The 16,134-nt window shown below is 40.1% G+C and overlaps 1 protein-coding gene across 3 annotated transcripts in view; it reads left to right on the forward strand.

The window, feature by feature from the left end:
• gabra3 (gamma-aminobutyric acid type A receptor subunit alpha3) overlaps positions 1-13,109 on the forward strand; it is a 103,947-nt gene extending 90,838 nt beyond the window's left edge. For 2 of the 3 annotated variants that reach the window (XM_019364101.2, XM_005471944.4), the window contains 2 exons: positions 6,375-6,413; positions 6,559-13,109. In XM_019364101.2, coding sequence (XP_019219646.1) covers positions 6,375-6,413; positions 6,559-6,867 — 348 coding nt within the window. In that variant the 3' untranslated portion in view covers positions 6,868-13,109. The remainder of the gene's footprint in view (positions 1-6,374; positions 6,414-6,558) is intronic. The other variant, XM_019364102.2, reaches the window with a different exon arrangement.
• Positions 13,110-16,134: the final 3,025 nt, after the last annotated feature.

The following is a 16,134-nucleotide window of genomic DNA, read 5'->3' on the forward strand; positions in this document are numbered from 1 at the left end:
AGAAAGTAAGTCAGATTAAAAACTTACATTAAATATCAAAATAGTCTTATTTTCTTTCAACATCAGTCTCACCAGGCACTAAATACCATTTTAAATTCAGGCTGTGGTCATTTACTGTTATGATGTAAGATGCTCATGTTATATAGCTCTTTTACAAAAGCCTTAGATAAACATATGTAAAAAGGCTCCTAGAAAGTCAAAAGCAAAAGACTTTAGCATGGACCAAACATCACCTTTATTTCTCTTAACATACATGGTGAGTCACTGACATCGGAACCATGGAGAGATTCATGGAGGAGCATTTCACATGTCAGCCAGTTAGAACTATAGACTATATATAAAACACTGACGTGTCTGAAAATTGAAACCACAGTGCTGAAGTGGCTCAGGTTTGGATTCTTTCTTGTGGCCAGCAGGAGGCGACTTCTCTGGATGCAAGAAGAAGTCGTCTTTGGGGAAATGACCCTACTGCTCACTTAACCTTTGACTTCACTAAACACTTTTCTGCACTCCACAGCCATGAGAGCTAGTTTCAAGTCTTACTGAATGCAGTATGATGTTCTTTTTGCAACCTTCTGTCCTCATTAGACTCAAAACAAAAAGGAGCAAAAAGCTGGGTATGCTTTGGGGTGGTCAGTCAGACTTTTCCCGTTTTTGTCAAAAACAAAAAAACAGCGTCATGGTGGCTACACCCATCTTTTATATACAGTCTATGATCAGAGTGAGTTCATCTAAAAAAAAAAGGGGGGGCTGCATGAAGAAGTAGCTTAAGTTCAATAAGGATAGACCTCCTACATAGAACTGAGCATTAGAACAATAAAAACAAAGCACACCAGCATAAAGAGACTAATATAAGTTAGTAATTGTGCAGCTAAAATGAGTTTACCTGATACATGTATAACACAGTCTATTTCAAACTGAGAAAAAGAATATTAACTGTGGCTTATAAGCAAAGCTATATTAAAAGGACAGCCTTCTGGGGTGTTTGGAAAAACATATAAGAATCAAATAAGAAACATTATGAAGCTGTGCCAGTGGTAAACAGTGGCAGTGCTATTACTGTATTGCTGTGAGCGCATAAAAACACAGCCACAGACACAACATAAAGGGAAAGTTATTTCTTCTGTGACAGACAGTGCCACGAATCTATTTTCTGCTACCATTGTACAAACTGTTTGACACAATCAGTACAGCCTTTTCCCGCTTTTTTTATAGTTTGACATTTGGTCCTCGGAGTGATTGGCAGAAATGCATATTGCTGCCACAGAACTTTTCAGTTGGTGGGGATACTTTGCAGCGTTACACTGCTGCAGAGAGGAGGGGTTTTTTCTCTTTTCTTTTTCTTTTTTTTCCCGCCCCTCCTCTTTGATGGCTCGTCTTAACGGCAACAGCCTGGACTGGGTTCTCAGGGGCTGTGCTGAGCATGCAGTTGTCATGATAGATAAAATAGAATGGGGTCACAGAGGGAGACGTGGCACTCCCAACACACTGCCTGCTAGAACAAGCTACTGGAATCCAAAGCAATCAGGCAATGCATATATTTCCCTTTTTTTTTAGCAAATTTAGAAAAATGGCTGTTAATGAGCACGAGCTACATAAGCAAAACCTCTTCTTCAGGAGAGAAGTTTTAGCTAGTAAGTCTTTTTTAAAAATCCAGCCCCGCAGCCATCAGAGCTAGGGTTTCAGCCACCACTCCTACCGGAACCAAATGATGACTTCATCACCCTTAGGCTGCTTTCTTTTTTTAGGTCTCAGATATGATCCACAGCCGAGTGTGTGCGCACTAATTTACTTTACTGGTTATGGAGCATCGATGCCATTTTCCTTTCTTTTATTCGAACGTTTTCTGTGACAGGCAATCTGCCTAATTAGCTATCCCCTCTCTGGCTGAAGGTGAGGTTATTACAGAAATTAGCCGGTGGGGAGTTTGGTTGGAAAAGCCTGCGTATTCTCGGCACCCTGTGACACATGATTGGACACTGCTATGTTGGATATCATGTGCTGTTTTATCAGCAGAGGCAGAAGCACTGGCTGTGGGTTGCTCTGCTGCAGCCAAGGGGTGGTCGCGGTTTCATGTGTGTGTGTGTGTGTGTGCGCGTGTGTCTCTACGCACCTGCAGTACATAATAACTTCATCAACATTTTACCAGAATAATTCATTATCTCTTATTAGCACAAGCAGTTTCGTGTCAGTAAAATGTATTCTGGAAGTTTTGATGCACTCAGGTGGAAAGAACAAAGGTGAGTTGACATTTCTGGAGGCCAAGGGTGCACTTTTGTACTTTTTCAGTCCCAATAATGATAGAGATACTTGGGTGTTAAGCTGTGTTCCTCACTGCGAGGAGGATACTTAGAAGCATTCTTTTGTATGTAAGGAAACAGGCACATGACAATAATGGGATTTAACTTATCTAGTTGCACTTGAGAGTGTCTGCATCATGTGCTGGCATATACTGTCACGCTAGCTTTTCTCTTCTTCTCTGCTCTGTCTGTCGGTGTGTATATTTCACCATGTGAAGGAGAAAAATTCATTATGTTACTCAAAGAGCAATAAAAGCTTCTGTGTTAAAGTGTTAAAACCTAACACGGACAGGAAACTGAACAAAAAAAAACGTTGCCAGATAAAATGCTGTGAGCCATTAATCACAAATAAGTCACAAACTACACCAAACAAACAAGTTTTTTGACGTAGCAAGCATGAAATACCACTAAATTGCTGACCCCTTGTTGTTGGCTTTTTCCATGCTATGTGAACAAATGTAATGGGCCACCTACACACTACACCAAACAGGAACTGCTCTCGTACAGAAACCCATGTCATGAAGCTCCTGGTGCACCATTTTTGTGCTGATGTTAATGCCAGAGTTAGCAGACTGTTGGTGGCTTTCACACCCTATGCACCTCAGCACATGGCAGCCCCACTCTGTAAATTTACGTTGCCCGAGTTCATCCAGTTCTCAAGATTCTCACAGCTGTTTGTGGAATAGCTTGCAACTTTTACAAACTGACTTGTTGCCATCATGGCACCCTATTACAGTGCCACGCTTGAAATCAGTGAACTCTTTAGAATGACCCATTCTTTAACAAATGTTTGTAATGGCAGACCGCATGGCTAGGTGTTTGATTTCATAGATCTGTGGCAAAAGGACAGAAAATACCTGAATTCAAATACTAGAATCCTTTTTTCCATATAGTGTACATTAACACTTCCTTAAGTGAAATCAGAAAGATATGATATATAATATCATAACTAAATGACATAATTATTAAGAGAGGCCACCCATGCAACTAGCAAATTCCTCCAAATTTTTCTCTACCTAAATACACACTTAAATGCTCATGTCAAAACGTGTCCACAGGAACACAAACAGGGACATCGTGGCTCCCTATAGACAGTCTGCACACTCACATACCCACATGCTCACATACTTGGGGCTATTTATTACGCCAACACCTCAGCTCCAGTCTTAGAGGGGGACAGACTGTCACAAGGTTCAGTTACACGCACACATGCACACACTGAGCTCCAAACAGCAGGACACAGCAAGGCACAATTACCCCCAGGACACTTAATCACACTCATAAAGAAATTCTGATGCAACAATTTTCAGAAGTTACAAAGACAAGGTCAATAGATGCATTGTATTCAGGGAGTATTTTTGCCTGCAGCTAGCGAAATGACTTTGAATAGTACACAGGAATCTTTGGCTGTTAGTGAATTATGTGCTCTGTTACATAAGGTTTCATAAAAACATGCATACAGCCCAGTGTTACATACTGTTCCCCCAATAATTAGACCATATAAATTATTACCTACAAGGACAATGGAACAGCAAAAAAGAACAGAAAATTACTTTGTATTACAAATTTGCTACATTACTGTGCAGATAGCATCCATAGTCTAAAAGACTGAACAGTTTGGGATGGTATTATTAGAGCTTAGAGAGTAAGAGTGCAGAACATTTGCTGATCGGTATGAAAATTGGTTTTAGAAGTTTGGTACACAGCCTTCATAATGTACAGCAAGTTAAATTGAGATGGCCAAACACTTTTAGTACTCACTGAAAGTTTCACTATAAACAGACATAAACTGACCTCTAAAATTGCAATTTATGTTTTCTAAATACAGGCTAACAACCACTTTCATTCAGGCCTTCTTCTCCAGAGTGGTGGAGAACTCTAAACATAGTATTTCTGTTTATTAAAAATGCTCTTAAATGCAGCACCGCAGGAACATTTAAGAAGTTTCTCAAGTTAGCCATTCAAGTTAACTGAGGTGAAGGCAAACAAGCGGTTAGCGACTACAGAATCCTGTGTTAGCACCCACCTGTCATTCAAAGCAGCTACATCCTTATTAATTTGAAGCTCCCTCTCCAAACATACCTACCGTAGGCCTCTTATACAATTTCCATGAATATACTATAGTGGCCACTATGGTAGCATCTGTTAGCTATTGAGGTCTGCTAGCAATCAAAGCTAAAATGATAGCACCTGACAGGTACATAGGCAGAAGGTATAGCGGGCATTAGCTATCAAGGCTAAAATTTAGTATCTGTTAGCTATCGAGGCCAAAACTGATTTTTGTAGCAGGCTGTGAAAACACTGTGTCTGTGTGGACTTACGTTTGGAGCCAGACTCAAGTGGCCATTACAGGAAATCAAGTTGTGGTTTGGCTTCATTTCTCAGGACTGGTGTTTGCCACATATTCATCAGCCAAGTAATTCTACTGTCAGACATGACACTCACCACTGGCAGTGACTGATGGCTATCTGTTGTGTTCCATCCATTTTGCAGTCGACCCAGTTTCACAAATTTTATGATTGAATTTCTGCTCTTTAAAAGATGCGTGACGGGTAGCCATATTGAGCTATATTGTTACTACAATTGATGCATCCCTGATGTGTGATATTGTAGTAATTTGCCTTTCCTGGTGACAGAAGCCTCCAGTAGAGCAGCTCGTTCTGTGTTAGAATCAATATCATTGAAAGGTACCTGGTTGTCTGGGAGCACGAGTGTGACTCTTCTGTCTTCCTTTCTTTTTCTGTTCAAATTGACTAAAGATAGCAGGCGCTTCAAGCACTGGTTCACCATTCCTATGTTTAAAGCAATCAACTGCCTGCAAGTTTGTTAGCTCTCCTCAAGGTTGAAGGATCATACTCATCCTGTTGCCCTGCTCACTCGAGGAAACACACTTATCACAGTAAATATATATTCCTCCTCAATCCTGCTGCCTCCAGTACAAAGTCAAAAAAAACCAAGCAAAACCTACTGGCAGACATTAAAAAGGATTCCCTGTGAGATTTACACACACTCGAGACACTGAACAAAGCCACGGCACGTCTTGTCACGTGTAAAACCATTGCTGTGCCTCCATTCGTGAGTATATGTGAACATTGAGCATAAAGACCAAACAAAATATTTGGTGATGAGCTGTGCGCTGAAAGAGATTCACCGTGAAGCACTTTGGGGTAGAGGGGACATTAGTTATGCTAATTAAAAAGATGGAGAGAAGCAAAAAGGAAGGAAAATTAAATGAAAAAAAAAAAGTGGAGCAAAAATTAAAGCTGGGCTCAAAGCAAAAGTGAAAAGGGGGAGCTGTGAAAGTGAAAATCTGTTACAAGACACGCACTGAATTAGTTTCTTAAAGTGGCCACAGTGGGGATGAATGGTGTGAAGGAAATTACCACAGTACAGACTCGCACACTGGATGCCACACAGGAAACTAAAACTCTGCCTGGTAATCAATCTTAGTGTCCTACTTGCTCTCCCACATCTACTGTGTGTGCTGTACTGTTCTCCGCTAGGCTGACAGGATCCTCTAGTGATGCAAGTTTAGCTATTTGAGCCAGTACCAATTTAGCAAATAAAATTCTGGCTCCCTGTGCGACTTCAATATGAAAGACAGTCTAATGATTTCCCTCTAGTAGAACTAAGACGGCAGTCTCTCCAGCCAGCTTTATCACACAGAGCCTTTGTCGTGTTTGTTGTATCGCAATCTGTTTGCCTGCAGAGGTCTGGCTGCTCTCATTGATACAGTTTGTCAGACATGTTTTCAGGCGCTGTTATTTTGCTTTTCTTTCTAATCCTGCTCTGTGCTGCTACTGCTACTGCTAGCAGTATCAGACGCCAGTCCAGCCTGGTTCTGCAATGATGCAAATCAGAACTGTTCCTATTCCCATACTCTTAATTTCATCATGATTTTCTTTTTTTCGATCTTGATCCTTTACGTTCTGCAATCCAGATTTGTATGATGCAGATTTGATTTGACAGTATGTTCAAAAGTAGTTCCAGCTAGATACTGATGAATACAGTATGTAAGTTGGGTAATTTTAATATAATTGGTAAACTTTTTTTCTTTTCTACTTTTCTTTTCAGGAACCGTTTCAGGCTAACATGGCCAGGATTAAAGATATGGTTAGGCTTTTGTTTTGTTCTTGTGTGTGTCGTGTCTCGTGGTGTTGCTTCTATTTCCTCTTTATGAGTTCAAATGGAAGTATGGTCGAGTCTGGTGCCCCCCCCTTCCTAACGACCTTTGCTTTACTTCCTTCTTCCTTTTCAGAGAAGAGAATCTGCGACTTTGTCCAAAAAGGCGAACAACACCTTCAACATTGTCGGAACCACCTACGCCATCAACGTAGCTAAAGATCAAGGTTTAACGACCATTTCCAAGAGCGCGGGAACGTCGGCGAAGCATCCCTATATGCCTGACCCCTACATGGAGGCCAAGAAATCCTACAACCGCGTCAGCAAAGTGGACAAGATATCACGCATCATTTTCCCAGTTTTGTTCTTCATCTTCAACTTAGGTTACTGGGCCACATATGTCAACAGAAAGCCCGCTATCATGAAGGCAAACAACCTAAACTGAGTCTGACCAAATGCTAGGCTTGATTGGGTTTGGTTTCGGTGTGCCAAGTCCATTACATCTTTTTTGTGCGTGTGTATGTGTGTGCGCGCATGTTTTGTGTGTCTGTTTTTTCTTAGGCATCTGATATTTTGCACGTCCGTATAGATGGAAGGCAAATTTGACCATACAGTAGATTCACATAGAGTAGTGGACCGTGGAGGAAGCACATTGTCACGTCAGTCTGTGTTTGTGCAGCATTTCTTTTTAGTTTTGTCCCCTCCACACTTAGCTCTGGCCCTGTTCTCTGTTGTGAGTAACCCGGTGATCTTTGCTGTACCTTTGATGGCTTGCTGTTTTGTAGAGTAGTCAAATTGCATTTTCACCAAGTTTGGACATGTTTGCGCTTTTCTTATGATAAGTCAGGGCAAGCATGCGTTCAACGTTCTCGTTGTAGCTCATTACCAGTAATAAGGCTCTGTCACGTGCATTGAGTTGATGGTATGCATGCAGACACGCACACAAACACATGCATCAGAAGACACCAAGAGAGCCATTTGCTGGTCGCTTTACTGTTATTCTGTTAGCTGGGGGCAGCCTGTGTAGGTCCATAGAAACATCGTTAATAATCGTCAGTGTCTGACCTTCAGCTTGCGCTGAAGTTCAACAGTCCCAATACAGTATTATCTGGAACTGCTTTCGCGTCTCATTGGGCTGCCTGTACATTTTCTAGTTCAGTGGCTCTTTTAGGTTTAACTGGCTATGTCCTACGACAGAGAAGCTACGTGCCTTGGTAAATACACACATCACAAAGCAAAAAAGGCTTTGACATGCTTACACTTGCATTTGCACACATATAGACGACGGTCTGTGTGTTTACATTACATACAAACATTTACACAATGGCATCCATGCTCTGCAGTGTAGTGCAGTGTGGGCTGTGCATCACGCACCCAACCGGTGGAGATGGGTATAAAGTGTAAATGTTTCCCATGAGTGCGGAAGGCTAACAGACCTTTCAGCACTAGTGAAAAGCTGAAGCAAAGATATTAAAGGATATATCATAGTCCGTGTGCCATTTATGTTTTGACATGTTTTGACATCTCTGTGAGCTGAGCAGTCATTACAAACTACCGCCATTACCTCAGACTGAAGTCGAATTCAAATTCACACATTATTCTATTTTTTTTCACCATTCAAATGCAAATAACGTGACACGTTTCACACATTAAATCATAGCAGACACTCGCCCTTTAAGTAAACTGTGAGCAGGCACCTTGAAACCTTTTATTTTGTTTTTGTTTTTTACCCTTCTTTTGTTTCCATCGGTCACCGTAGCCACACTCATGCACAAGCGTTTTGATTCGTGCTGTATTTTTTGCCCTTTTGTACTTTGTCGTGTAAAGTCGTTTGATTTGATTGTCTCCATATATTGTGTTTTGTAGTAAAAGTCGAGTCACAGTCATGCAGCATTTCTGAACACATTTCGGAGACACTGCCATCGCTGGCGACAGTTGCATTGCAAAATTCATAATAATAAAACAACAAATTGTTCTGATCGTGCCAAAGAGCCACTAACGATGGAGCAATGATCGCTCGTACATTGAATTTGTCTCTGATTTGTTTAGTGGTGTCTGTATTTCTGTGACACTCTGTGTTATGTGTGCTAAGCGTTTATGCAGGTCTAAAGCCATTTCTGTTGCTTTTTATGCTAAGCAAACTGTTATTCATCATGTTAAATACCTGCTCTGACACCCACTGTACTCGATACTCTTTCATACATTAAGCTTACCATTTTCAGTGGTAAGCTTAGGACAGTGAGTGAACCGTGTTGTGGCACCTGTAAAGGTTTGTTAATACAAACCACGTAGAAGTGTTCAGTCATAGCTTAATGCATGATGAAGTCTGTACACGTTTTTTCGTCTTCGGCCTCAAATATTGGTGTTTGTCACTAAGGAAATAGGGCTTGGTATCAGTGTGTTGTACTTCATCCCAGTTACTCATAACCTCTCATAACCCAGCATCTGTATAAACACACTTAAATTCCAATTATTTGTGCATATTATGCAATGTTTTTGCTCTACAGCTGGTACAGAGTTTTGGGAGTGTTTTTACCCTTATTTGGTCACACACGCACAGTTCACACACTGAACTGGCTCTGCAGTCATCTTAATTAATCAACACCAATATAGAAGAAAATTTTGTTCCGTGATTGAAAGAATTAAGTTAAATACATCAAACAAGTTGCGGATTTAGCATAACATGATGAAAACAAGCTATTCTTATTAAATATATATATTATATATTATGGTTACAATTTAATACAAGACCTTATATTTATAAAAAATGCTCAATATCAAATGAAGAACAAATAAGATATTTACTTTTTTATTATTATAAAATGTGATCAGTGGCTATTTGTAGAGCTCTGACTCTTTTAGCCATCACAGTAAATCCCAAGCAGTAATTTCAAGCCATATGTATGTGGACATACACAAAGTGAGACCCTATGTCCCACTTCCACTTGCAGCTAAATTGCAACAGCGTGTGCATCTCTTTGTAAACCTTACACAGGCATTGGAAACACAGCAGCTATAATGGCAAAATAAAGCGCGATACTAACCTCTGCACTGAAATCGAGGAATAGAAATTCATTTCATTTCATCGGACAAATTAAATGTATAACAAACAGGGTGAAGCATGTCGCTGTGTCTTAATGATACGTATTACCTCTGAATATTTCTGAACACCACACGTCATCCCGGCGCAGTATAGCTTTTTTTAATCCGATACATTTCATTGATTTATACAATTTTCTATTAAAACACCCTGTTTCCTCTTCTTTTTCTTCCTTTTTTTTAGGATTTAGTCGCAAACAAAATGATCCATTATACACATCCACTGAGGGTTTATAAACCCTGCTGGCTGCTGCTAAATGTGGAGCTGATGACACACAGCATTAATGTTTGTGTATGACTCTTCTGGGTAGTGGGATAAATGTACTGTAGGTACGTACTTCTAAGCAGAAACAGTCATTTCTGAGGGACACAGTCGCTTTACTTATAAATATCCCTGATATGCCCAAAGGCCCTTGTCATGTCAGGATCTGGTATAATGTGATAACCAAAGATCAATTTGCATTGTAATTTCATGTGTGCTACAGCATTCATAAACTTATGTCTAACCCCATTTACAACATAAAATAAGTGTGACTGCCAAGCTGTACTGACTATACTGAACAAGTTAAATATTTACAGAATAACGTACTTCTCTACACTTCATCAATTATCAGGTTTTTTTTAAATCCAAATATGTTGTGTGTTTGTGATTAGCAAACAAGGGTAAAACACTTCCAGAGCTATAAGACCACAACCACTTCACTCTGCCGCTAAACTACAGCGTAACATTGTTGTCCAGTCTGCTTGGAAAGGCCATACCAGCCAGCACATGTCATAGTGCAGAAATAAGAATCTGAGCAGTTTTTAAAACTAGAAATTGTAAGAAAAAACTGTGTTTTGAAGAGTATGCATGTACACCTGTGGTAATTGTTTTATTTCTTTTTGATTGATTGTTTGATTTGAACATTCCTGGGATGATTTCGATGAGCAGGACTCCACTGTACTGTTGCCATTTAGGCTCGGCTACGATTGTGTTAGTCGCGTGGTAACTCCTTTTCTCACAGGGCCAGAGTTAACTTCAGCAGAAACATGTCATCCATATGAGATAGAGTATATTAAGACTATATTACTATATTAATATATTTATGCTATTCAGTACAGCATTAAATATTCTATGTTTTATACGACGTAACCTCAACAGCATTTATGCAAAACTCCTGATGCGTAGAAAGCTGTAGATAAAATAGGCAAACTAAACAAATGATTCAACTAAATGGCAACAATTCTAATTGCGCAGAATAATTGCTCAGAATAGTGCTACTAAGTTGTGAATTTGTAGATATTGTGAAATTAATTCCGATAGTTTTTGTGAATATTGATATGTCATGTCATTTATTTTTACATTTGATAAGTACTGCTGTCTTACATTGAGCTCTGTAACACTACGTGTTATGGTATTATAAAGATGTACAGTAGAGATAATACTCATCGAGCTATTTAAACGATCCGTACCTTGTGTGCACTTTTCAAACCTAACTGTGAATAAGCAGCTGTCTGCAAGCAGTCGTACACACTGTGTTCTCTCTCCAGCAATTTCATTGCATGTCCCTACGCATTGAGAGATCAAAGACTTCCTCTACAAAGACAGCGCCGGGAACTTTGTGGACTTTGTGTTTTCGTTAGGAAGTGGTCTCTATATGCTCAGTGACTGGACTCTGTGTGTTGCCCTCTGTCATTCATGTGCTTACTGTATGGGATATAGCAAATGGAAATGAGGATTAAAAGGACCATTAATTTTGTCTCGGAGTTATAAGGCCCTTCTTGGTGACATCCGAGCCTGAAAGGTGCACGCTTTCAACACACTGGACTCACCTGATGCTCCTTTAGAGGCTCATTTGACGACTATTGTTGTTTAACCCTTTGTGTGATTGTCTGTGCTGTGCATGCGGGTCCTTTTTGTTTGTGATTCATTAGGGGAAAATTCAGTTACAGCCTGAAGACATCCTACAGCGAACGAACATATTGCACACATTCAAGTCAAAGCACAGCCACCTAAAATTTATTATGATATTTCACAACATTTATAGCCACTGTAGACACACAAATCAGACAAAACAGCAAGGGCACAGCATCTGGCTTAAAGTGTATACTGATGATTTTAATATATGTCATGATAAATAGTGTATATTTAATGTTGTACCTCATTTATATGGTTATTTAACATGTGCTGCCTGCTATTAATGAATTGTCCAAATTAGCTTCTAAACTGACAGATGCAGTGTTATTCCCGTACATTTTAATGGTCAGGATTTATGAAATTACAGTTTTCTATTACACACACACACAAAAAAATGTTGGTAGATGTACACATGCTGGAGGTTACCTGTAAAACTTGATTTAATGCTGCACATTGGCCAGAAGGCACATGAGCCAGACATTACATTACAGACATTACGTTACAAAGAGAAAAAAAACGCAACCCTCGAGAGCCTTTCACTATGAGTAAACTGCCAAAAACCGCCAGACAGCTTTTAGAGGGGAGGGAAGCATCAGTGTTACAAAGAGTAACTGCAACTGAAGTGACAGCAGAGAATTAAAAAGGAAGTAAAATCTGCACAGCGCAAGAGTTTTGATGAACTTTGAACATTTGATGAACACTAGCTTGTGTTTTTGACAAAAGCAGCTGTGCTGTTGTCCACAGACTTTGAAGGTTGTTGCTGTCTGGCTGGAGTCCAGTTCTGACTGCCCTGTAGGTGCCTTCAACTGCACGGGAACGGCGTTATGTGTAAAACTACAACCTTTAAATTTAGCTACAACCGCACGCCTGAGAAAATTAGCCCCCCCCCCCGCCACGACATAGACACAAAAGGTTGTTTTCATGCTTGTGCAATGATAAATGAAGATATTGTGCGCGCTATCTCTTAGACCGTAAAGTGCTTTGTTTGTCTTTGTTTTATTGTCTGCGCGCCTGTTTTGTTCATCTCCCAGAGCTCAAACATGGAAAAAGGCTTTGAGTACAGCAACACTAAAGACCTGTTCACACTCAATCGAGTGAACACCATCTTCCACTGGGATAACCACTCCGTTTGCGCACTGTTCAGGCTAAAATGAGAGTCCCGACACACATCTCAGAACAACGTGATAACACACAAATGTTTTGTGAACCCAGTGGAATTAGCAGGACACTGAGTAAAGCGTCAAAGATAAGTTTTATTTTCACTTAACCAGTGACCTGACATCACACAAAGGATGCTTTTCTTTCAGTAAGATGCCAAGTTGCATAGATCAGTAAATTTATTGTATAATTTATGCAAACTGGAGACCAGTTACTATGGTAAGCCAGTAGATGATAATACCTAACATGCTAATAGGGCTAATGCGCTTCTTTTTGTGACGTGAAGTTCGTTTGATGAAGAATGGAGCTCACTGATGTAAAAAGAGAAGAAAGGAAAAAAAATGGGTTGCTGTCGTAAAGGACGCTCATCTTTAATTACTTGTGAAGCAAAGCTGTTAAGCATAAGCTCTTTTATTTTAACCTTTCACCTTTCTATTACACAGGGTTTGTGTGGGGCTGCTGACAAGCTGTCTCCATCCTTTTGTCCAGGAATCGCTGTTCTTTACAGTAAATAAAGTTAAAGTGCTTTCATGCTTCTGCTAGTGTGACTGAGTGTTTGGTCAGATAAATGTCTGATTTCAGTTAATGAAAACCATTATAGAGAATAGGCTACTGGACCTCAAGTAATAGTCTAGTCCACCAAAAGCCACTCAGGGGAGTCTTCAATCTCACAGACGTGCAACTCTGCACAAGGGACAATACTGTTAGAATGCAGCTAGCTCAAGGGGGTGACTTTAATGTAATTCAAAGGTGCAGAAACACGCCTTAACATTACAGCCAGCCAGCTCACATGGAACAGATTTATATGAATGCAGAACGGACAAGGTTAATAGGGTTTGTGTAAACCCCAGCCTAGTCATTGCCTGAAACCAGACACACCAAGTTTAGAACAGCAAGACAGCAAAAACAAAGTGGACCAAAGTCACATGGATTATGTAGAAGAGAGGAACAACTCCAGCTGACATGTGACCACTGCAAAACAAAGCACAACCAAACATCCCAGAGAATTCAATTCAATTCATTTTCAGTTTAAGATAGATAGATAGTAATAACTAATGATTAAATGCATATTAGTGCATAAACACATGGAGAGTAAAAAGAGGTAAGTGAAGAAGAAATGATCAGTTTATTATGGGAAGTCCACCAACAGCTTAGGTCTATTGCAGCATAATTAATGGATAATTCTGGGTCACCTGGTCCAGCTTTAGCTATGCTTTATCCTAAATGAAAGTTTTAAGACTAATCTTAAAAGTGGAGAGGGTGTTTGTCTCCTGAATCCAATCTGGGAGCTGGTTCCACAGAAGAGGAGCAGGAAAGCTGAAGGCTCTGCCTCCCATTCTACTTTTAAATATCCTAGGAACCAAACGTAAGCCTGCAGTCCGAGGGTAAAGTGCTTTGTTGGGTTGATAAGGTACTCTGAGGTCTTTAAGATAAAATGAGGCCTGATTATTCAAGAGGAGAAGTCTTATAAAATAAATAATAATTAAACAAATACCGGATCTTAAAAGGCAGATGGAAAATTTAACTCGAGAGCTATTCTATGCTAAGTAAACTGTATTAATATTTCAGAAGCTCTACCATTATACAGCAGATGACCTTCAGTACAGATACGAGTGAAGCTATGAATGAGTGCAGCTGAGTGTAGCAGTAGCATAAACTAACTTTGACAGAGAAAAAAAAGGTGTAAAAAGGTTGTGACATTAACCCAAACATAATTATGTGACAACCAAAAAGACTGGCAGAGTCTCCCAAGCAACAAGAAGCTGGAAGGAAGTAGCCATAAAAGCAGTTCTGCTGATATAATCCTGTTAGTTCCAACACTTGAGGTTATTTTTGTTTAGTTATGGTTCAACAATCTGGCCAAAGGATTGATAGAATTACGATTGGCAATCTGACTCACAATTTAGGACTAATTTGTCTATTTGAGTAATTCGCCATACTGCATACTCTGTAAAGTGGCACGGCAACCATGTGAATAGGCTTTAGCTGACAAAGTGCATCTGTAATTCAATGTGATATTGAATGGGATGATAATTAAAGTTACTGAAAACAGGCACAAAAAAGTGTTCTTACCAGAAAAAGGGGAATAGCCAACTCTTTAACACACTGAATCTGGAACGTTATGTACTGTTGTGTACAACACATCACTAGTTATTGTGAGTTTTTGCCACATTAAAGTGAGAACTGCACCATGTTGGGGGGGGGGGGGGGGGGGGGGGGTGGATTGTTTGTTTGTTTTTTCGAGGGGGGGGGGTATTTAGATGAGATGTTGAGTGCTATCAGTTAATGCAAGCAAGCTCACTTAAGCTGTGTCCTTTCTCTCTTCACACACATTATTTATCCTTTCATTCATCCATCAACTTTACCACTTGGGCAGGAGCTGACACTAGGAGAGAGACGGAATACAGCCTGGATCGCACGCCATTCATCAGATATGTATAAGACAGAAACGTGTAATATTTGTCCATTCATTCAGTTAGCAACTCAAATTAGTATAAGTGAGACCTGGCCATGGAGTGCAGCTGCCAACTGTCGATCAAAGCAACCGTGTTCCCGTTGTACGTGAACCTGAGATGAAACCATGACTTTTTTGAGACAGCCTCAAGTTGCAACTCCCAGAACTGCAGGTTTTTTTTTGGCACTTGTGTTTTGGCTTTATTTTTCAGCGCCAGAGGTTACTGCTTGCTTAATGTTTGACAGTCTGCACACCTCATCCTTGGAGTCAGGTGCCTTTGTTGGCATGGATTTAGTATCAACAACCAATCACAATCAACTACAACCTCAACTTGAAGTTTTTGTTTAAAGCAAGAGACAAGTGGAACTGCAGTAATGCAGACATCTTCAAAACACTCCGAAAATATGGTGCTCATCTTGCAATGCTAGTCTGACAGAAACAACAGAGGTTTTGCCGGGCATCTGAAGTTAAAACAGGAGGACAGGCTAAATGGTTCCACAATAATAGAGTCACACAGTCGAATTATCTCTAGTTTAATTCCACTAATCAACCACTGACCCTTTTTAAATTAAGATACATATATATTTGAGGTGTTATTACTATGCCAAGTTGGTTATTTGTAACAATTTAACCACCAGAACACCTATTCAAGAGTTCCCTAATTAAGAGCTCATTAATAAGTAAAAAAAAAAAAAGTCCAATTATGATCCACAGGTGGAGGCTAAGAGTGGACATGCAAATTAATCCAGATGCAGGGACTAGAGGTCAGGATTTCTGATGACACACAGAGAGGACATCTGAAGAGCAGCGAAAAACAAGACATGTCCCCTGATTTAAAAAAAAGCACAAAGAATCACAAAAAACCCCAAAACACCAGGGAGCCTGACTGATACAATCACAGAGCTGGCAGAAAGATCTGGCAAAGAGTGGGTGGAAGAGCTGGTGTTTAAATTCAGAGGGTGAGTGAGCAGTTAATCGAGAGCAGGTGCACCAGCCAGAGAACCAGCGTGACCAGCAGAAGCCATGCCTCGTGGGACGTAGCAGTGACAAACACCACAGACAAGGAGAGACAGAAAGGGAGAAAAAGAGGTTTAAAAATGTTT

Source organism: Oreochromis niloticus, linkage group LG10 (genome assembly GCF_001858045.2).
Source record: "Oreochromis niloticus isolate F11D_XX linkage group LG10, O_niloticus_UMD_NMBU, whole genome shotgun sequence".
In the NCBI taxonomy this organism is placed as follows: domain Eukaryota; kingdom Metazoa; phylum Chordata; class Actinopteri; order Cichliformes; family Cichlidae; genus Oreochromis; species Oreochromis niloticus.